Source organism: Brassica napus, chromosome C4 (assembly GCF_020379485.1).
Source record: "Brassica napus cultivar Da-Ae chromosome C4, Da-Ae, whole genome shotgun sequence".
NCBI lineage: Eukaryota > Viridiplantae > Streptophyta > Magnoliopsida > Brassicales > Brassicaceae > Brassica > Brassica napus.
Genome location: NC_063447.1, coordinates 43,629,558 through 43,651,148, shown reverse-complemented (window position 1 = coordinate 43,651,148; position 21,591 = coordinate 43,629,558). Strand labels below are relative to the sequence as shown.

At 44.8% G+C, this 21,591-nt stretch overlaps 3 protein-coding genes across 3 annotated transcripts; 1 reads left to right on the top strand and 2 right to left on the bottom strand.

The window, feature by feature from the left end:
- LOC106426566 (probable mitochondrial saccharopine dehydrogenase-like oxidoreductase At5g39410) lies at positions 1 to 2,126 on the top strand. Its single transcript, XM_013867276.3, has 3 exons — positions 1 to 533; positions 844 to 1,168; positions 1,234 to 2,126. Exons 1-3 carry the CDS (start codon positions 187 to 189, stop codon positions 1,921 to 1,923), a joined length of 1,362 nt encoding a protein of 453 aa, XP_013722730.2. The 5' UTR covers positions 1 to 186; the 3' UTR covers positions 1,924 to 2,126.
- Positions 1,961 to 4,678, bottom strand: LOC106426539 (phosphatidylinositol 3,4,5-trisphosphate 3-phosphatase and protein-tyrosine-phosphatase PTEN1-like). The gene is made up of 8 exons (XM_022696321.2): positions 4,517 to 4,678; positions 4,158 to 4,440; positions 3,907 to 4,083; positions 3,724 to 3,837; positions 3,469 to 3,651; positions 2,736 to 2,978; positions 2,558 to 2,659; positions 1,961 to 2,476 (listed from the first exon to the last, which is right to left on the bottom strand). Exons 2-8 carry the CDS (start codon positions 4,437 to 4,439, stop codon positions 2,336 to 2,338), a joined length of 1,242 nt encoding a protein of 413 aa, XP_022552042.1. The 5' UTR covers position 4,440; positions 4,517 to 4,678; the 3' UTR covers positions 1,961 to 2,335.
- An 8,341-nt stretch (positions 4,679 to 13,019) lies between these two features.
- Positions 13,020 to 16,146, bottom strand: LOC125586099 (meiosis-specific protein ASY2-like). Its single transcript, XM_048755905.1, has 7 exons — positions 15,915 to 16,146; positions 15,208 to 15,852; positions 14,991 to 15,125; positions 14,824 to 14,906; positions 14,011 to 14,592; positions 13,449 to 13,934; positions 13,020 to 13,403 (listed from the first exon to the last, which is right to left on the bottom strand). The coding sequence occupies exons 1-7, from the start codon at positions 16,144 to 16,146 to the stop codon at positions 13,020 to 13,022; spliced, it is 2,547 nt and encodes an 848-aa protein (XP_048611862.1).
- Between the last annotated feature and the right edge of the window lie 5,445 nt (positions 16,147 to 21,591).

Genomic DNA, 21,591 nt, shown 5'->3' with positions numbered 1-21,591 from the left:
GCTTTGGAGAATTTTTTTTTGGAGAATTTTTTTTTTTTTTTTCAGTCAGGAGTAGTGGATTGATTCAATTATTGGGGTGGGGTGGGGTGGGTTTGGGGTATACGGAGCTAATCTCTCGAAGACTTTCTCCCACCAAAGATCTCTCTTGAACCCAAAAGTTTCTCTGAATCCGTACCCGAGCACACGATGGACCCAACCCAAAACCGCAACCCGGTTTACGATATCGTCATACTCGGAGCATCCGGATTCACCGGAAAATACGTCGTCCGGGAAGCTCTCAAGTTCCTCCAAACTCCTTCTTCTCCGTTAAAGTCCCTAGCTTTAGCGGGTCGCAACCCGACCCGGTTAACCCAGTCTCTCGACTGGGCATCCCGCCCGAACCCGCCTCCTTCCTCCGTCGATATCCTCACTGCTGATACGTCAGACCCGGATTCACTTCGCCGCCTCTGTACTCAGACCAAACTCATCCTCAACTGTGTCGGACCGTTCCGTATCCATGGCGATCCCGTCGTCGCCGCTTGTGCCGACTCTGGGTAAAATCATGTTTTTTTTCTCTGTTTTAAAAAAAGTGAAACTTATGAGGAGTTGATGCAATCTAAGTAATGGTTAAAGCTTGTAACTTTGATGACAAATATGTAAATCTTGTTATGTTTGGTTTTGCTTGTTACATTGGTTCTTTGTTGCCGCTTGTGCGGGGACTCAGGATTAAATCGTCTTTTCCTCTGTTTTCTCTCTCTGGTGTGTAGTTACAGTGTGAACTAAAAAGCTGAACTTTGTGTGTGTTTATGAGTAAGAAGTAATAGTTAAAAACTTGTTATGTTTGGTTTGCTTGTTATATTGTAGGTGTGATTATTTGGATATAAGTGGTGAGCCTGAGTTCATGGAGAGGATGGAAGCTAAGTACCACGAAAGAGCAGAAGAGACTGGCTCTCTAATCGTTTCCGCTTGTGGTTTCGATTCAATCCCTGCTGAGTTGGGTCTCCTCTTCAACTCCAAGCAATGGGAGCCTCCATCGGTTCCTAACCAGATTGAAGCATACCTCGCCTTGGAGTCTACCAAAAAGATTGCTGGAAACTTTGGGACTTACGAGTCAGCGGTTCTGGGTGTTGCCAATGCAGAGAAGCTTAAAGAACTGAGACGTTCAAGACGAAGAAAGCCTAGACCATCTGTGAGTTATGAATATGACATCATAATGTAACATTCTTGAAGTGACTAATATTCGTGTATTTGCAGATTCATGGTCCACCGGCTAAAGGACCAACGCTAGAAAACCAGAAGAAGATTGGTCTTTGGGCTTTGAAGCTACCTTCCGCTGATGCAGTAGTTGTTCGTAGAACACTCACAACTCTAACGGAGAAGCCACATGGGCTCCCTGGGCTTAACGAGAGTCCTGATCAGATACAAAAGAGAGAAGCTTTCTGGTCAGCGATCAAGCCGTCTCACTTCGGCGTGAAGATAACATCCAAATCTCTCTTTGGTATATTCCGTTACGTCACACTTGGCGTCTCCCTTGGTCTGCTTTCCAAGTTCTCCTTCGGAAGATGGCTTCTTTTGAAGTTCCCTTCTGTTTTTAGCCTCGGTTGGTTCCAGAAGAAAGGTCCTAGTGAAGAAGAGGTGGAGAGCGCTACGTTCAAGATGTGGTTCATTGGTCGTGGCTACAGCGAAGAGAGTCTTGTCTCGGAAGGAAAGACAAAGCCTGACATGGAGATTATCACGAGAATCTCGGGACCTGAGATTGGGTACATAACCACACCGATAGCGCTTGTGCAATGCGGTTTGATAGTGTTGGGCCAGCGCGAAAGCCTTGTTAAGGGAGGAGTCTACACACCAGGGATTGTGTTTGGTTCAACCGATATCCAGCAGCGACTTGAAGACAATGGCATATCCTTTGAGGTCATTTCAAAGAACAAGATCCAAGACTAGAAAGTGATAGTTCCTCTTCTCATGCTTTTCTTTTCTGTTTCCTAAGTTGTGTTTGGTCCACCTAAGTAGCTTGTCTATGAGAGGACAGTTTAGTCTTTAAGTTGTAATAAAGTGAAAACTTTGCTCAGTAAACTTAAACTGGAAACAGAGCATCCTCTTGAAAAAAATTGGATGGTGAGAAAATTGTCTATCATTTACCAAAATTGCAGTCCATTGCCACAAAAAGATTGTTGAGAAAGTGATTTGTTTGTGCCATTTGCCTTTAGATACTTGCTGTTGCCTCTGCACTTGTACATGAGATATGCCGTTTTAAGCCATTGAAGTGTTTGCAGGATCAGCTGACCAATTCATGATAACTCTTTTGTGGCTGATGTTCTGAAACAAAACTTTTGAAGGAGCGGAAACAGAGGACTCAGGAAAGAGAAAGGTCGTCGCGGGAAAGAAGCTTTCCAGATATGGAAGTAGCTGGACTGAAAAGCAACTCCAAGCTAAAATCAGGACCAGATATTGATCTTCCATTACCACCAACTTTATCTAGCTCTCCTATGGAAAACTGCAGGAGCAAAACTAGCTACTGATATAAGCAATGTCAATGAGAATAGTAATGGTTTTAAAGGATTTGGAGAAACTTCACCTGAAGCAAGCCATTGGTTATAAAAGCAGTGTTGAAGCAAGTATAAAAGAGCCGGCTTCCAATCATTTTCTGGTAGAATGTGATGCGTATGTCTCCACTCACCTATCCATTAATCATATGCTTAATCAAACATCTTACCAAACATAAATTGCCTAAAATATTATGTTTTGTGACTTACTCTCACAGGTTTGTCAAAGTAGAAATCAAGACATGTTTTCTCGTCGATGATGGAACTCTCTGTATCCATTTGAACAACAAGACGCGGCTCTTCTCCGTCTGTTAACACCTCATCCTCCTCTGAATCACAGTTTATATGGGATATATAGTACCGTGGACTCGAGCTTCTACAGTAGCCTTTCTTGAATTGTCTACAACAACCTTTTGCGAGTTCTACAGATGGTCTATACATCTCATTTGGAACCTAACGTCAGAAACACTGTCAGCACTGCATCAAAGTGTACATATCAAGCAGAAACAGAGTCTACAAGGCATATATCAAGCGGAAACAGAGTCTATAATGCATATATTAAGCAGAAACAGAGCCTATAAATATAATGCATCATTTTTTATATCAATAAGAAGCATATTATATGCATCAGAATCCATATACCAAGCAGAAACAGAGTCTACACTGCATCGAAAATATATATACCAAGCAGAAAAAGAGTCTACAACGCACTCTAGAGCCTATAAATCAAGAGAAACAGAGTAAGTGAGGCATCAAGGTGTATTAATATATCAACCAGAAACTGAGTCTACAATAAATCAGTCTGTATGTATTAATAAGAACAGATTTTGTGACACATAAAAATGTATATGTTAAGCAGAAAGAGAGTTTGTGACGCCTCAAAATTTACTATAAATTAAGCAGAAACCGAGTCGTCAATGGATCAGTAAGTAATTATTATTACCTCCTGAAGTTCTGAGACCACAAAGAACACGGAATCAACGTTGGCTGTGTCATAAAGTCTAATTCTTAGCAACTCTCTGCTATGTTCTTGAGGTAATCTAACCTCTGGAGGTCCGTTTCCAATTCCCTTACCAAGTAAATGTGACCAGTATTTCACGTAACGACGCTGGCTAGGTATTGAAACCTGTCATGGAAGTAATCAAGAGATTTAATGAACGGTTTATTTAAAATGTTATAAAATTCGTAGAGGACTTACTCCATTATTGTTAGTGGTTCTTCTACTTGCATACATCTCAAGAGCTTCTTCAGCTGACATTCCACCATACACAAGGTACGCTGATACCATTAGCCCTGTCCTACCTTTCCCTGCCTGCACAATGAACATTAGTATCTGATGGTGCAAAAAATGTCAGATAAAGCAGTTTTCCTGAACAAATACCATGCAATGGACAACGGCTATGTTTTTAGGATCTAGTGAGAGCCAAGAACGAACACTTTGGCAGAAACGTTGGATCATTTTAAGAGATGGGACGTGGTTGTCATCAAATGGGAATCTCTCCACGCGTCCATCGAAGTTCTCTGGATCATAACATTCCTCTATGCATAGATTATAAATCTGACCAAAATTGTAAGAACAATGCTTTAAGGAATGAATGGTTAATGTGTTGATTGATGAGTTGTCTTACTGACCTTGTAATGATCATGGTGTCGCATATCGAGCACGGACTTGACTTGCCAAAGAGGGTTTCTATAAACTGCTCTCATTCGTTCAGCGGGCAAAGACATAGCCAACAGTTTGTCGGATATGTAAGACATGTCGAGATCGTATCCACCGGCGATTAACCGCCTCCGTTTCTTGGACACCAAGTTACGTAGGTAATAACTTGTGGTTAGGTACGTTAGAATGTGAACCCTTGTTAGTTGAAGAGTTGATTTTTCTTTTCCAGGCCCTCTTGAGAGCTTTAGACCCATTCTGAAGACAAAAATAAAAGTTAGGTTAGGTAGCTTGTGTTGCAAGAAAAAGCGGTTGAAAGGATTTTTTTTATTACCTGAAAAATTGATCATGAAGGTTGAGGAATCGATTTTCAGGTTCCCAAATTGAAGGGAGATGGGAACCCGAGAAAGAAGAAGAAGGAGAAGAGGGACGTGAGGCGAAACAAAACGGAAAATGTTTTAACTTATTTTTTTTTGGAGAAAATGAGTTTTGTTTTACCTGAAAAATGGGGACACGAGATGACAACGACGCTCCTGAAATCTAGCAAAGTTTTTCTTTTTATAGTTGGGGCTCTGAAACTCTCTCTATCTCTCTCCTCTTCTTTCTCTCTTTCTACCCGTAGACGTTTGTTTTGCCGGGAATTGCAAGATGGTGCTTAAGAACAATGATCTTGTTTTTTTTTGCCAACAATAATTAAAACTATACAGAGCTAGCCGCCAATTCCGAAAACTCGTGCTAAACGAACGACATAGCACGCAGTAGAAGGATAATTTTGAGCATCCTGAGTAAATTTGTCCTCTTCTCGTGCAAGTTTGAACTTAGATCACCTCGTGCAAATTTTTTTAAAAATATTATAAATAAAATTTAGAGCCCGATTAACATGAATACAATGTTGATTACAGACCCGATTTCGACCAAAAGCTTATCTTGAATCAAATATCATAAAACCAGCTTCGCATCAACCACCTAAACTGACGCGTCCGCTAAAATCACTAGATAACCGATTCTCTTTCTCAACCGTTGGCGCTAAACACCGGGAATTGTGGGGTTTTGCTTTGTTTCCTCGGCTGTCGGCATTCCCGGGAAAGACGCCTGAGGTAGCTGGGTCTCGGGATCTCTTTGAACCCTATAATCTCCATGTTCCAGTGAGCGCAAGACAGTCAATTGAAGAGGGAGTTACGAACAGCCATACCTTATGGCGAGCCACCGCAACAAGAACTATACAACCTCTTCAATGATGTCACGGACAGACAGGTACATGTTATACGACCCGGACCTCCTGCGACCAAGCTAAGCACCCGCCAAATCCGCAAAGGACAATGCAAGAACCGGGTTGAATCACCGCTACTCCCTGACCATTGAGCCCCTAAACCTGCACAGAAAAGACTAGCTACACCACCACACAAGACCAAATGAACTCGTGAGGCATTGGGATGTGAGCATAGACCAAGAGCAACACCATGACAATCAACAACTTAACCGGAGAACCGCCAAACCATTCGAAGTCTTCGAGAACCAAAGAGCAATAATCTGAGCCGTTATGTTCCATCTCCGGAGTCCACAAAGACGGAACAACGAGGACACCAAAAGGCTCCACTCCGAACACAAAAGCCATCGCCTTTGCTCGGAGGTAACATAGAGGAAGGAACGTGTAGAGGATGGATTTGACCACCCCACAAGGCCCGAAGAATAGAAAGGCCTGGCCCGGACTAGGTAGAGTGACGGCTCGATCGGTCGGCTCAAGAGTCAGGTCTCTCGGCTTGACTCTTGAGTACTTTTAGTCGATCATCATCGACTGAAGTATGTTCGGCTCAGCGGTTGCTCGGGCGTCTACGGGCTTCTCGGCCCAGCAAAGGAGGCCCACCGAGATGGCGTAAATTAGGTCAAGGACGAAACATCAGGACGTCTATATAAGGGAAAGGAGAAACAACGAGAGGGGGATCCGAAATCATTGACTAACACTTGGCGGCTAGATTAGGGTTTTCACCTTTGTTTCATCTCGCCGTTAGTTGTACCTTTCCGGTAGCTCATCGAGCCACCGGCTTCCTTTCTGTCGCATTCTCTTCGTTTCTCTTGTAACCGACTGAACGTTCGCCCCGACCATAAATAAGACGTCTTTGTTAAACCCACATCTTCTTTATTACCGTTTTCAGATCAAACAGCTGGCGCCCACCGTGGGGCCACTAGCAAAGTAACATCAGTACAATGGTCGTTAGCAACGACGACAGTTCTTCCTCAGGCGAGGAGCGCGAAGCTCTCGAGGTGACGCCGGCTCCAGAGGTGACACCTACGCCTACACCAGTAACTCCACTCCCCCCTCCTGCGTCTATGGAAACTATCCTGGCACGCCTCGCCCTACAAGAAGCGGCGCAGAAGGCGGCAGTTGACCAAATCACGGCGATAGCAAAGATCCTTGCTCCTATCGCTGCAAACGCCGAAGCTTCAACGGCGCAGTATCATCGACACCTGTTCGCCACAGAACGAACCACCGACGTATCACCTACGCGGGATAACGATAACCAAAGCGCCGGTAACAACATCAACGCGCACACCGCAAGCGAACTAGCCGCGTTAAAACAGTTGGTCCTCGACATCAATTCGAAGATCCACCAGGTGACGACGTCCGCGCCCCAAATCGAGCATGTACTCGCCGAATCTCTTCGTACACCCTTCACGCAAAAAGTTACCGGCGTGCGGCTCCAGAAGATGGAAAAACTCCGTCTTCCAACCTTCAAAGGTCTCTCTGACCATTCTACTCACGTCACGCCTTTTAACATAGTGATGCGACGCGCAAACCTGACCGACGAAGACAAAGACGCCGGCTTTTGCCAACTCTTCGTCGAAACCCTAGAAGGACCGGCCCTTACTTGGTTCACCGGCCTCAGAGAAAACTCCGTCGACTGTTTCCACGACCTCTCAACGGTTTTCCTTAAGAATTATATCATGTTCACCAACCAGGAAGCGACCGTGTCAGATTTGTGGAACCTCACTCACGCCAGCGACAAAAGTCAACGCGACTTCATGGAGAAATTCAAAGCTATTGTCTCGAAGATTGATATTCCCGACCATATCGCCGTCGAATCTTTGATGAACACCTTGCACGTCGACTCCACATTCCGTCAGGATCTCAAAAGAAGCAGCAGCGAAACAGCGACCCTCCAGAACAAACGACACCCGCCCCGAGCCCCGCCAGCACTCCTCCGGTGGAAATACCACTCAGAAGCGAGTCTACGTTAGCTCGGTCGGTGATGAGGAATCTCCAAAATCAGCAGCCATCACGCGAGAGAAAGGCTGGAACCACTGGGATCGAGACTCCGCTCCGAAGCAGTCAAGCTCATCCGAACCAGCGAGTTCAAACTCCGAGGAGCCAAAAAAATGGTGCCTCTACCACAAAAGGGATTCCCATGACACGAAGGAATGCAAGGTCCTCATCGGGCAGTTTTTCGAAGGGATCACTAATGGGACAATCCAAATGCCCACCTCTCCAACGACACCGAAAAACACCAAAAGCTGGAGTAAGAACAAGGAGAAGAAGGCACAGAAGTCTCAAAAGAACACGGCCCCGAGCGAGGAAAGAGAAAGCCCTGAGCGCACTCCCGTCAACAACGTCGGCCCCGCCAACGATTCGTCAGAAGACGAACACCCGCGTCACCGGCGACGAGTGGAAGTCATACTCTCTCGCCCTTGTGATTCCTCTGATGATGACGTCCCGACAGTGCAACCAGATCCGCACGATAAATTGGACAGCAAGGATAAGCAGTCTCTCGCTCCCTCGACAACAGATAAAGACCTGCGCATTCTATTGAAGCGAAAGAGCGCCACGAGCAAAAAAACAGGAACCGCCGACCTCCGTGCGACCATCTCAAAATGCAACGCCCGGAGAGTCGGTCAAACTGGCGACCTTCGTGACCAGCTCAATTCGAAGGCCGACGACCTGCGAATCCAACTCAACCGTTCAAAAGGGTCCGATCTGCGACGACGTCTCGAATCAAAAACTCCTAAATTCGAGAACACAACTGACGATTTGAGGAAGCAACTCGAATCAATGCAAGCTACCCGAGCCCCGCACATTAGCGTCATAATGGGCGGATCACCACCTTGCGGTGACTTGGTTCGAGCCGTCAAAGATTACAAACGTCAAGCAACCACCTCTAAGAAGTGGCCTTCTCCAGTCGAAAATGATCACCAGATCACTTTTTCGGCACTGGACACCAAGGGCGTCCACATGCCACATAACGATCCTCTCCTCGTCGACCTTGACATCGGTGAATGACTAGTCGCAAAAGTCCTTATTGATACTGGCAGCTCAGTCGATCTCATCTTTCACGACACACTCGACAAAATGGGAGTTGATTTAAGGGATATGAAGCCTTCCTCTCGCACGCTCACCGGCTTCAACGGAGTCTCGGAGCAAATGATCGGGACAATTCGTCTTCCAGTCTACGCAGGTGGTATAACCCGCACCGTCAAGTTCTCCGTCATCCGCGCCAAAGCACCCTATAATGCCATACTCGGAACACCATGGCTGCATTCCATGAAAGCCGTTCCTTCGACTTATCATCAATGCGTCAAGTTTCCCGGAAAAGACGGCAAAACATAGACGATTCGGGGAGATCAACAAGCCGCGAGAGAACTACTGATCGCAACTGTAAAGATGCAGCAACAAGCTTCCCTTGTCAACTCCGTCAGTAAACCACTCCACAAGATATACCCCCAAAAGGAGGAAGTTCGTGAAATCGCAATTGATGAGTCCGACCCGACGAAAATCATCCGAGTTGGCGTCTACCTGCCCGACGACATATGTTCAAGGATCATCTCTTTCATCAAAGACAACGCCTCGACGTTCCCCTGGAAGACTTCCGACATGACGGGGATCGCCCCGCAGTTACCTCCCATGAACTGCACGTTGACCCGACGTTCAAACCCATCCGCCAGAAGCGACGAAAACTCGGTCCAGAACGATCTAAAGCCGTAAACGAAGAAGTCGACAGGCTCCTCGACGCGGGTTTCATTACCGAAGTCCGATACCCCGAATGGTTGGCTAACCCGGTTGTCGTCAAAAAGAAAAACGGCAAATGGCGCATATGCGTTGACTTCACGGACCTCAACAAGGTGTGCCCAAAGGACAGTTACCCACTCCCTCATATCGATCGTCTCGTCGAATCAACTGCTGGTAACGAACTCCTAACCTTCATGGACGCTTTCTCAGGATACAACCAGATCTTGATGCATCCCGACGATCGCGAGAAGACAACATTCATCACCGACAGAGGGACCTACTGCTACAAGGTGATGCCCTTCGGGCTAAAGAACGCCGGCGCGACTTATCAGCGACTCGTCAACCGAATGTTCGCTGATCAGCTTGGCAACACCATGGAAGTGTACATCGACGATATGTTAGTCAAATCGCTCAAGGCCGACGATCACCTAAACAACTTACGCGACTGCTTCAAGATCTTGAACGACTATGGGATGAAGCTCAACCCGGCCAAGTGTACCTTCGGTGTCACTTCGGGAGAATTCCTCAGCTACATTGTCACTCAACGAGGAATCGAGGCTAACCCCAAGCAGATCTCGGCGATCCTCGACCTTCCAAGCCCAAAGAACAGCCGCGAAGTACAGCGACTAACCGGACGCATAGCAGCTCTCAACAGGTTCATCTCGCGATCAACCGATAAGTGTCTTCCCTTCTACGAGCTACTAAGGGGCAATAAGAGGTTCGTCTGGGACGAAAACTGCGAGGAGGCGTTCAATCAACTCAAGCATTACCTCACAACCCCCCCCCCCCAGTACTATCGAAGCCAGAAGCCGGCGACACATTGTCTCTCTACATAGCCGTCACATCCTCCGCCGTCAGCAGCGTGCTCATTCGAGAAGATCGGGGAGAACATAAACCAATCTTTTACACCAGTAAAAGAATGACCGAGCCGGGGACGAGATACCCAACACTCGAAAAGATGGCCTTAGCTGTCGTCACCTCGGCCAGGAAACTGCGACCCTACTTTCAGTCGCACACGATTGAAGTACTGTCCAACCAACCACTCCGAACGGTTATGCAGAATCTAACCAGTCAGGACGGTTGACTAAATGGGCGATGGAACTGAGCGAACATGACATCGTGTACAAGAATCGCACAGCAGCAAAGTCACAGGTCCTTGCCGACTTCTTGATCGAGTTAACACCAGAGCTGGAGCAAGACCTTATCCTACCAAGTGTAAACTGGATCCTACACGTCGACGGTTCATCCACGAGTAAAGGGTCGGGAGCAGGAGTGCAACTGCAATCACCAAGAGGAGAACTCATCCGGCAGTCATTCAGTTTTGGTTTTGCGGCGTCAAACAACGAAGCTGAGTACGAATCCCTCATCGCAAGGCTCCGTCTCGCCAAGGCAGTGAAAGCCAAAAGAATCAGCGCTTACTGCGACTATCAACTTGTCGTAAGCCAGTACCTCGGCGATTACGACGTCCGCAACGAAAGGATGGATGCCTACCTCAAACTCGTCCAAGACCTCACACGAGACTTCGAGTTCTTCGAACTCACGAAGGTTCCTCGCGGAGAAAATGTCTGTGCTGACGCCCTCGCTGCTCTAGGAAGCAAGCTACACGATCAAGTCAAGAGGACAATCCCAATCCATAAAATCGAGAAACCGAGCATCGACACGAAGGCAGAGCAGACTGCGATTGCAGCAGCGATTAGCGAAGCGATGGACATCGACGAAGCAGAACCTCCTTCGCAAGATGATCAGCCAACAGATTGGCTCAAGGAACTCATCGATTACCTCGCTGAAGGTTTATTGCCCACCAAGAAATGGGACGCGCGACGACTGAAGCGACGTAGCGCACACTACATTGTCATGGACGGGGAACTACACCGATGGACCGCGACGAAGGTGCTACTCAAATGCATCTCCGGCGAAGAAACGAGACTAGTCATGGCCGAAACACATGAAGGAGCAGCAGGCAATCACTGGGGCGGACGAGCTCTCGCATTAAAAGTAAAGAATCTCGGATTCTACCGGCCAACCATGAACGCCGACTGCGAGACATACGTGCGCAAGTGCGACAAATGCCAGCGTCACGCTTCCACCATACACAGCCCAACGGAGTTCCTTCATACCCTAACAGCTCCATACCCATTCATGCGATGGGGAATGGACATCATCGGTCCAATGCCGGCATCTCGCCAAAAGAAGTTCATCCTGGTCCTCACAGATTACTTCACCAAGTGGGTTGAAGCCGAAGCCTATGCCAGCATAACCGACAAGGAGGTGCAAAACTTCGTCTGGAAGAACATAATCTGCCGACACGGGCTCCCATACGAGATCATCACAGACAACGTTTCACAATTCATCTCGCATCATTTCAAGGGATTCTGCGACAGATGGCGAATTCGACTCAACATGTCGACCCCGAGAAACCCGCAAAGTAACGGCCAAGCCGAGTCGACGAACAAGACCATCATCGACGGTCTGAAGAAACGACTCGACTTAAAGAAAGGTTGCTGGGCAGATGAACTAGACGGTGTCATGTGGTCCCACAGAACAACTCCTCGCGGAGCGCGAAAATTACACCCTTCTCGATGGCCTACGGCTTCGAGGCAATGGCTCCCGCAGAGGTAAATGTGACGAGTCTGCGCCGATCGCGAATACCACAAAACGCCAAACTCAACCGCGACATGCTTCTCGACGCACTCGACGACATCGAGGAAAAGCGCGACCAAGCATTACTCCGTATCCAGAACTACCAGTATCAAATCGAGAGCTACTACAACAAAAATGTCAAATCGCGTCCTCTCGAAATGGGCAAACTTGTCTTAAGAAAGGTCTTCAAAAACACTAAGGAGTGGAAAGCCGGCAAGCTCGGAGCCAACTGGGAAGGACCATACAAGATAGTCGAAGTCATCAAACCAGGAGTATACCGCCTCGAGACTTCAACAGGCGAAGCAATACCGAGAGCTTGGAACTCCAAACACCTCCGCCTGTTCCACCCTTAGTCGAGACGAACGCCGTACCGAGTAAATGCGCCACTAAGGCCACTTTTACTCGCTCTTGCAAACGGCGAAAGAACGACCAACGGTCACGTTCTCTCTAAAAAAAAAAAAAAAAAAAAAAAACGAGTAAATGCGCCTCTAAGGCCACTTTTACTCGCAACCCAAGAACTACAAATGGCTTGATTCACGCAAAGGGATACGTAGGCAGCCCAAAAGAAAAGGGTCCAGCCGAAATAAAAAAAAACGACAAACCCCCCTCCCCGAGGAATCGATCTCCGAAGCAGATGATCACTTGAGCGATGCCTACACGAGCACGCCCCGACTTCTCGAACAAGTGTATTGGTACTCGCATCCCACGTTGGATATGTCCTGATCAGACACGTATCCACGGGAGTCGACCGTGTCGCGATTCAAACCAACACGGCCGAGACAATGACTCTAATTCACCCTATATTTTACTAAGTAAGGTCTGGCCCACCGAACGCTTGGAAATTACATTAGGATCGATTTGGAACCGTCAACGTTGAAAACTCGCAATTAACAACGAAACTCAAATGACGAACGATCGCGAGTCAAAGAGATCGACCGAGACAAAGTCATGACGAGCTTAACACCACAACGATTCGATATCTCGAATAATGTTTATACTAAACAAACAAAGTCACTTCGAATCTTGAGAAATCATGCATTTGATAGACAAGTACAATAAAAGGTAAACAGTTTAATACGATTCGAAGAGTTGAAAATAACAGAAGAAAAACAACAAAGTAGAAGCCTCAAAAGGCAAAAGTCTAAAAAGCAACAACACAAGTCCTCCGGGACTGAAAAGAAACAACATACAAGAGAAGCTAGTCCTCCCGGTCGCTTTCACGATCGTTGAGGACGGAGAGCTCCGAACCCCTGATGCTCGACTCACGAGCAGCCGGAGAAACACGCGCTTCGTCTGATCTCGGGATGATCTCTGGATCAGCCAAAGGGCCTTCAAGAAGAGGCGTCGGGTCTTCGCGCCGCGCTTCAGTCGGATGAGTAGGCGGAACATGAAGACTCGCTGCAGTCTCCGGATCGATCAAGCCGGCGTTGGACCCATACGGATCGAGACTCGCCAAGATTCGAGCATCCACAAACTGAGAGTCCAATACGAGAGGAGAAAGTGTGAGATCTTCCTCGGGTATCTCACCCACCCTAAGCTTCTCGACTTCCTGCTCGTATTTCTTTTCTTGCTCGGCGAATATCTAGATAGTAGCTTGCGAGATGTCGCTCCCAGCCCTCTTCAAGGCCTCAAGGCATTTCCTGGTTCCGAAGGCTTGGCTATAAAGCAACCGGGCCTCCTCATAGGGACCTCGTCGCTCTTCTCGGGAGCGAATCCTAGCGAAGCGACGATTAGCTTTCGCGGCCATCTCGGCCTCAACTCTTCCTCTTTCCCTCGTCACTTCCAGGATTCTGGAATCTCTAAGGCGCCTCATCTCTCTTTCATGAGACGCAGCGAGCGAAACCTTCTCGCTCTCAAGTCCGGCGTTCTTCCACTCGAGCTCACGGACGACTCCTCGGGATGCCTTCAACTCGGCTTTGAGCTCGTCTCTTCGAGCAATAATGCGAGCAACCATCCCGTTAAGCCTCTCGATGTCAGCCCTCGATGCATTCAGCTGGCGAGCAGAAGCTTCCTCTCTCTCCGCGTGCTCCTTCTTAGCCAGCTCGAGTTCGCTCAAATCTCCCTTCAGGGCAGTGTTGTACTTATCAATCACGACGTTTGTCGCGCTATCCCCCTAAACAAACGAGGAGATGAAAATTGTAAGAAAAATTTAAGGAACGAAAAAAAAAAAAGAAGACCAAGCCGTTTACTAGCAGCTTGGCCCTCGCAGCTTCCTCGTATTCACTCCCGAAGATGAGGTCCTTCACAGCGGGCAGAGGTTTCGCCCTCCCCCTTAGTTGGCGAAGGAACTCTCCGCACTTCTCGGGAATGTACACTAGAGGGGCCGGTCCCTCGTAGTGAAACGAAACCTTGTCCGGAAAGTTGACTCCGGGCACCCTCCTCAAGATAGCGGAGCCGCGAGAAGAAGTGCCGATCTGAGCGACCCCTTCTCCAATGGGAACCAGAGTTCCCTCGCGAGAAAACGCCAGAATAGGAGATTGCGCCTCATCGCCAACATCGTCGTTATGCCTCCTGATCAAAAGCGGCGACTCTCCGCTGTCTTCTTCAGAACCGTCCGGACGGGCGGCATTAAGAGGAGTTTCAGATTCCTCCCCTCCACCAACTTCCTCCGCATCGTTTCGTTCTCCCGAGATTTCAGCCTCAGAAGCCTCCTCTTCGGGTTGAAGTTCTTCTTCTTGAACATCACCCTCCTCAATCTCAGTCGGTTCTTCAGGATTCTCCGACTGCTCGTCAACGGGCTTCTTTGTCCTCTTCTTCTTCTTCTTCTTCTTCTACGGTTCGCCAGAAGGAGGAACGTCGTTCGCCTCCTCGGCGCTCCCCTCGACTCCCGAGCCGCCCCTCTTCCTTTTTTTACCCTTCCCTGCGTTTCTAGCACCAGAAGGGGGAACCTCACCAGCGCGAGGAACCGCCGTCGAGGGTCCTTCCCCGCTGGCCAGCCCAAGCTAAGCGGCTAATATCGCGCTCAAATCAGGAAGAGTTCCAATCCTCTTTGCTTCAGAAACTTGCTTCTGGATGTCCTTCGGGAAGATGTCTAGTCGCTTGGTGCGAATAGGATGAACGGTCGGAAGATCAGATCTCCACTCTCCTGAAAACATAAGGCAGAAAGGTCAGGACGCGACAAGTAAACTTTGCGATCGAAAGAATAACCAGAAACGGCGAGAGAACTCACTTCGAGCGATCTGGTCCTTAAGCTCGCGAATCCTCTCGACGGTAATTTCGGACCAACGGTAGATTCGAAGCAAAGCGACGGCTCGAACGCTCTTCAGGAAATCCTCGGGATAGACTGGAGACGTAGGATAGCCAACTGCGAGCACAACAAAAAGAAAGTTTCGTTAAGATCGACAAAGTCAGACGTAGCTCGCGACAAGATATTCTACCACAAAAACGGTTCCATAGAACCCGATAGTCCTCTCGAGGAGGCTCCTCGAAAGCTGAGTCATCGGACTTGAGTAAAAAATAAGAACGCTGCCAATTCTGCGTTTTGTTTGGATGACCGGCGCACACATTGCAATTTGGTCGCATCTTCACCGAATAGGTTCCGTCCTTCATGTCGGTTATCGAGGTCATCTCCTCGAACGACCTGACGCTCATCGGCATGTCAATCTGCTCTGCTAGAACTGATAAAGTCACGGCCAGTCGTAGCGAGCCGTTCAATAACTGACTAATCGCGAGATCTCGCCGCCTAGCGTACACGGTGATCAGTCGCGGGACGGGGAACCAACAGCGAGTGTCATCCTGGAAATAGGACTCGTATACCGTTTGGTACTCGATCGGAGGAGACCAAGGCCTTTGCTCTTTCGTAGGGATGAGGAAGGTCACGCCTGTAGCGTTCGTGGCCCGAAAAACCCTCTTCACGCTCCTTGGGGTCGACTTAGTCTCGTCCACACCGTCCCAATCTTGACCAGCCACGAAAGCAGGACGCAATAAGTCAGGGTGTAGTCGTGGAAGCTCCTCGAAAATCCCTTTGGGATAGAAGGTCGTTGGAAACAACTCGGCTTCAGAATCGTCGTCTTCCGAAGGAACGTCTTCCACTGCGCGAGCTCTCAAGGTAATCGAGTCAACGGGCATCGCCCGCTCTGTCCATCTCTCGCACACTCCGTCGCGTCCCTCACAGCGACATTCTCACTTCCTTCTCTCGCAAGCCTCGTCGCATCTGCGACTAAAAGCCTCTGGGAGCGAGACAAATTGACTGCATCCATCATCGCCGTATGATGAGCCGATTCGAGGTCCCCGGTGCAACCGCCTTCAGGATTCCTAGCCGGAGCCGACGTCGCCGCAACTGAATTCCCCTTCTGCTGCCTCGATAGTCTCTGAACTGACGACATGGTGAGCAAGACGGCGAAGAATGCGTCGAAAGAAGGCTATAACACTTAGAGAGATAAGGAAAAGAGAGAGAAAGAACCTTTGATCGCGGAGGAGAACTTGAAGAAATGAGAGGGGATCTACGTATTTATAAGGAAAAGAGAGGGGGGGGGAAACTCGAGGCGCTATCATTAGGTCTATTCGGGCCTAAACGGGCCTCGAAATCCACCCTAAAAACCCAGCGGACCCTCGCGACGATTCCGCTTCTCGACATATTATGGAAGGAAGAGATGGGGGGAAACTCGAGGCGTCATCATTAAATTCAAACGGGCCCGTTTGGGCCTCGAAACTCTCCCAAATGTCCAGCGGACCCTCGCGACGTTTCAGCTTCTCATCTAAATCAGATGTCGGTCATCTTAAAATCAAAATAAACCAACGGTTAATCTAGACACGTCAGTCGGGACCTGAATATCCACGACTAATCAATCTCAAGCGGAAATATTCCAGAACCTTCCCTGCGACACAACGACCAAAGGGAGCGATAAAGCCTGTCCTGCTCGCCTCTGAGAGAACGATGCTGTGCGACTCATCGACCAATCGCTCCAACCTTCCGACAGGCCTTCTATTCCCTCAAACCTTCAAACCTTAGAATCCATCACGAGCCAGAAAGCACTTCGCTCGCTAATGGACTGGGGGGGACTTACTGTAGAGGATGGATTTGACCACCCCACAAGGCCCGAAGAATAGAAAGGCCTGGCCCAGACTAGGTAGAGCGACGGCTCGATCGGTCGGCTCAAGAGTCAGGTCTCTCGGCTTGACTCTTGAGTACTTTTAGTCGATCATCATCGACTGAAGTATGTTCGGCTCAGCGGCTGCTCGGACGTCTACGGGCTTCTCGGCCCAGCAAAGGAGGCCCACCGAGATGGCGTAAATTAGGTCAAGGACGAAACATCAGGACGTCTATATAAGGGAAAGGGGAAACAACGAGAGGGGGGTCCGAAATCATTGACTAACACTTGGTGGCTAGATTAGGGTTTTCACCTTTGCTTCATCTCGCCGTTAGTTATACCTTTCCGGTAGCTCATCGAGCCACCGGCTTCCTCTCTGTCGCATTCTCTTCGTTTCTCTTGTAACCGACTGAACGTTCGCCCCGACCATAAATAAGACGTCTTTGTTAAACCCACATCTTCTTTATTACCGTTTTCCGATCAAACAGAACGTAGATGAGTTGCAAAGTGAGGAGGCACCACGAGCAACCACCGAGGAGCCATAGACAACCTCCTATCAAAACTACTCGCAAAGCCTACACGAACCGTGACAGAGCCATGTACCATCCCGCCTGCGTAAAGGGACTCAAGGCCCGCCACCGTGAAAAAGGGAACCACCGGAGAACACTTGACTGCGGTTGGGAAACACCGATGCTCGACGCCGCCGCCAAGAACCTAGATGTCACCGCCAGAGTCACCAGAACAGTCAAACAGGGCCAACGGAAATCCTCCGCTGAACCGTCGAGAAGACCAAGCCGCCCCTCGTCCGCGCTTGCAATGAAACAGGAGTAGACCTAAGATCTGAAAATCGACCTAACTCCTCAAACCAAAAAACCGATTGACACCATGGACCAGAACTCCGCAACCTCTCCGCGAACGAGCACTTCCCAGAACAACACCCAAACCCATATTCGCAAGCATACCGACAGAGAGCACTGACAAGAAGGAGCAGCAAAGATAGAGAAGGCTATAGGCCGACGAGAGAACCTCCGGCGTTAACAAGCGCCGGGGTTAAGTTGATTTTAGTTTTGGGCGTGAGAGAGTTGGGGAAGGAGAGAGAAAGGAGAAATTTGTCACCTCGTGCAACTTGGACGAACAGTGATCTTGTTTATCTCTTCCCTTTCTTCAGTTCTCAAGTATTCAGATTTGTAAGAGCTAAAGCTTGCATTAAAAATATGAAAACTATATATGTACATAAATATTACTGTTTCTGAATATAAATGAATTTTGTTCTGTTTAGTTCTATATAATGATGAATCTATATATCTTCTAAATATAAAATGAGCTACATTTGAGGATTCTTTTCTATATCAAAAATATTCACACCAACGAAGAAAAGAGACAACTCAGTTTCATTGGGTATCACTCGTATCAGATATGTCTATTTGTTTTGCTCAACTCACATACTCTGAGTACATAAATACATTAAACCGTAGTGGCTCTCTCTAAGTGTTACATCTCCCTTATGCTCATCTGAAAAAATCAGACGCTATTGGTGCTATTCTGGGAAAATTTGTTTTAGCTGAAAATGTATTTTTGCACTTTTGGCAAGATATGTGATTTGGCAGTTTGACTAAACATTTGTTTTCGTGGTTTTTGCAGGAACTATAATTTTACGGATTTGGTAAAAAAATTGATTTTGCGGAAACTGTAATTTTTGTTTTGATGGAAAATGGGGTTTCGCGATTCAATCGAAAATATGATTTGGCGGAAAAATGTAATTTTAAAATTTTGGAGGGAAGATATGTTTGCTGTTCGGCGAGAAAAATTTTATTTTCCATTTTGGCAGAAAAATGAATTTGTTGTTGTTGGGCAAAACATGATTTATATCATAATTATTTGTTTGTCTAAAACTTAAATCTAAATGTTTTATTTGGATAAGGGTTATTTGTCATTTATTATTTTGAAAAATTTATCTCCATCCAGATGCATCAGTTGAATTCATCTGGAAGAATCACATTTTTGGTTAAAATTTTAAAATTCATTTGGATGGATCATTTGGATGATGCTTATTTTAACACAAATGAACATCAATTCTCATCTTCATCCAGATGGTCAATTTGGATGGACAAACGAACATGTCCATTGTCTCGTCGAATTCTCATCTTCAACGCCCACAACTCCCATCAAAACAGCTCATAATAATGCATTAATTTCTTCAACGGTTGAGCGGCTGTTACCTTTTCCCATTCCCACTTCAACATTATCAGCTAATAAGAGCAGACAATGGTTATCAAGATGGCCAAATCCACCGGCAAAGCTCCAGTTGCTCAGTTCTTCAATGATCTAGCTCATGTATTGGGATTGGGACATGCAGAGCTCCGATTCAAGTTAATACATTCAAGTTGCTCAGTTCTTCAATGATCTAGCCAAAATGTCAACCAAATATAGACGAAATATTTTTTTAAGGATATATGTTATAAATTTATGTTATATGTATATTTAAAAGTTCTAATATTATATAATAAATTATTTTATAAACTTATTTCTATTGTTGGTATATTTTCAAAAATTAATATTTTGTTTAATTTTAAAAATAGAAACTTTTAATTTTTGGTTAATTTTTGAAACTTTCTATTGAATTCCCGTTATAATGTTTTCATCGGTCATAAGTCGCAAAATTTTCTAATGAAAAATTACAACGACAAACGGTCATCAGAAATCCAACGAATTCTTGACGAAGTTTTGTTTCAACAAAATAGATCTGATATTACTTTTTGTCAAGAATCAACTATTTTCTTGTAAGTGATCTAACTGAACAAACTAATTTACAAAATCATTATATTTGATTGAATGTTGAAAATTTAAAAATAAAATTGATATAAAATATTTTGTTTGTCTATATATTTACAATAACTTATCGGATGTTAGTCATTAAATTTATCTGTCTAATTTTTGTTTTTTCATATATTTGCTTCAATCATAATACTAATAACATTATTTTATTTATATAAACTATTCATATATATGTTTTTAATGAAATATTATATAATTATTTTGAGTAGGTATACATTCTTAGATGATATAAAAATATTATTTATTATAAATCATTTACAAAAGATTATGAATATGTGATCTAATTATTTAGAATTTTCTATTAATATAGAAGATAATATATATATATATAAATTTATTTTTACAAAATAAATAAATTATTAAGAAAACCAAAGAGTATATGAAATGTACTTTTGAGATAATATATGTTTGATTTTGAAGTAAAATAAATAAATTAAATGAATATATATATATATCATGGTTCTAAAACGCGGCCGCACCGGCCGATTATGCGGCGGAAAAACGCTTAGCTGTGGTAGAATGGACGATTTACTCTTATTCAGTTATTAAATCAGACTCACACAAATAATTCACGTTTTTGATGTTTAAAAGTTTGAAATCGGGTGTTACATATTAAATCTGTAAGTTTGAAACATAAACATCAATAAAGATGGAAAATTGATGAGATCTGTGAAAAAACATGGATAAGGCGGTTCTAAATTTTTCTATGTAGCCCTAAAATGTCTAAAGGAGTAATATGAAATATTTACTGTTATGCCATTAATGAATAAAAAGTGTAAAAACAAAAAAAAAACATCTAAGGCTTCGAACTAATGACATGTTGTGCTTTTAGTGGCCCAATAACCCACTATACCACATCAACCTCCTCGGTAAATTTTCTATACATTATTAAGAATTATATATTACGTGCAAGAACATCGAAAAATGCACAAAATTAATCCTCAATTAATCATTGATTAATGTCTGATTTTTTTTACAATTCTTTAGACCTGGACCGTCAGCCCGACTTATGCCTAGCGCAATTCCGAATATGGATATCTATAGATAAAAAAGTCAGATAAAACAAACTAATTTTATTTGGCCTCAGCATGCTTTTGGGTGCATTTCATTTTTCTCCTAAAAATCATTATATAAATAATCAAATTTATTCTGCTTACATGTATTTATTATTTTTATACATTTAATTTGTTCTACAATTAAATAGCTGAATGGAGACAATTTTTTTTGTAACTTCTGTAATCGTTTTCATTATAAAAGATTAGGTCGTGTTATCCTTTGAACGATGAATGTGTGCTTTGAACAAAAAAAATTTGGTAAAAGCTTTGAACAAATATTGACAACTTAATATTTAAATTCTAAATTTAGCCTTGATTTTTTTAAAAAATTACAAATTACTATAACTATTAATCACACAATGAAAATTGTGTTATCAGTGATTTAAAATTTTTGTTATAAGAATATACAAATTATCAAAAAACTATATGAGTAGAAAGCATCATTTAATATATATCAATATTAAAAATATACTATATATATGTTAATATCATTTAAATTTAATTATATATCATATAAAATAGAAAAAAAATGATTGTTTGGATTAATAAAATTTATTTATGTGTTCACCCCAATTTAATTATATATGGAATTGTTATTAACTCTTTAATTATTCTATATATATTTATTATTTCATAAATATGTAAAAAAACATATAATACATAAAAACAGTATATATAATGTTCATTCCGTGCAAGAGTGCATGGCTTAACCTACTATATATAGTACTTTGTAAGACAATTATAATTACCATTTACTCTACCATTAAAGTTTTAAAGATATTTTAAACATTTTATAGGAAAATTACTAAATTTTGACATCATAAAAGTGGAAGAATATCTTAAAACTTAT

Bases quoted from the DNA above. Each gene is read 5' to 3' on its own strand.
- LOC106426566 (XM_013867276.3), top strand. From the start codon at position 187: ATGGACCCAACCCAAAACCGCAACCCGGTTTACGATATCGTCATACTC. The intron at 534-843 runs GTAAAATCATGT...GTTATATTGTAG, and splicing joins GCCGCTTGTGCCGACTCTGG to GTGTGATTATTTGGATATAA. The intron at 1,169-1,233 runs GTGAGTTATGAA...GTGTATTTGCAG, and splicing joins GAAGAAAGCCTAGACCATCT to ATTCATGGTCCACCGGCTAA.
- LOC106426539 (XM_022696321.2), bottom strand. From the start codon at position 4,439: ATGGGTCTAAAGCTCTCAAGAGGGCCTGGAAAAGAAAAATCAACTCTT. The intron at 3,652-3,723 runs GTAAGTCCTCTA...CTTCCATGACAG, and splicing joins GAACCACTAACAATAATGGA to GTTTCAATACCTAGCCAGCG. The intron at 2,979-3,468 runs GTAATAATAATT...TTCTGACGTTAG, and splicing joins TGGTCTCAGAACTTCAGGAG to GTTCCAAATGAGATGTATAG.
- LOC125586099 (XM_048755905.1), bottom strand. From the start codon at position 16,146: ATGTCGTCAGTTCAGAGACTATCGAGGCAGCAGAAGGGGAATTCAGTT. The intron at 15,853-15,914 runs GTGCGAGAGATG...GAGCTCGCGCAG, and splicing joins TGTGAGGGACGCGACGGAGT to TGGAAGACGTTCCTTCGGAA. The intron at 14,907-14,990 runs GTGAGTTCTCTC...TTATGTTTTCAG, and splicing joins TAAGGACCAGATCGCTCGAA to GAGAGTGGAGATCTGATCTT.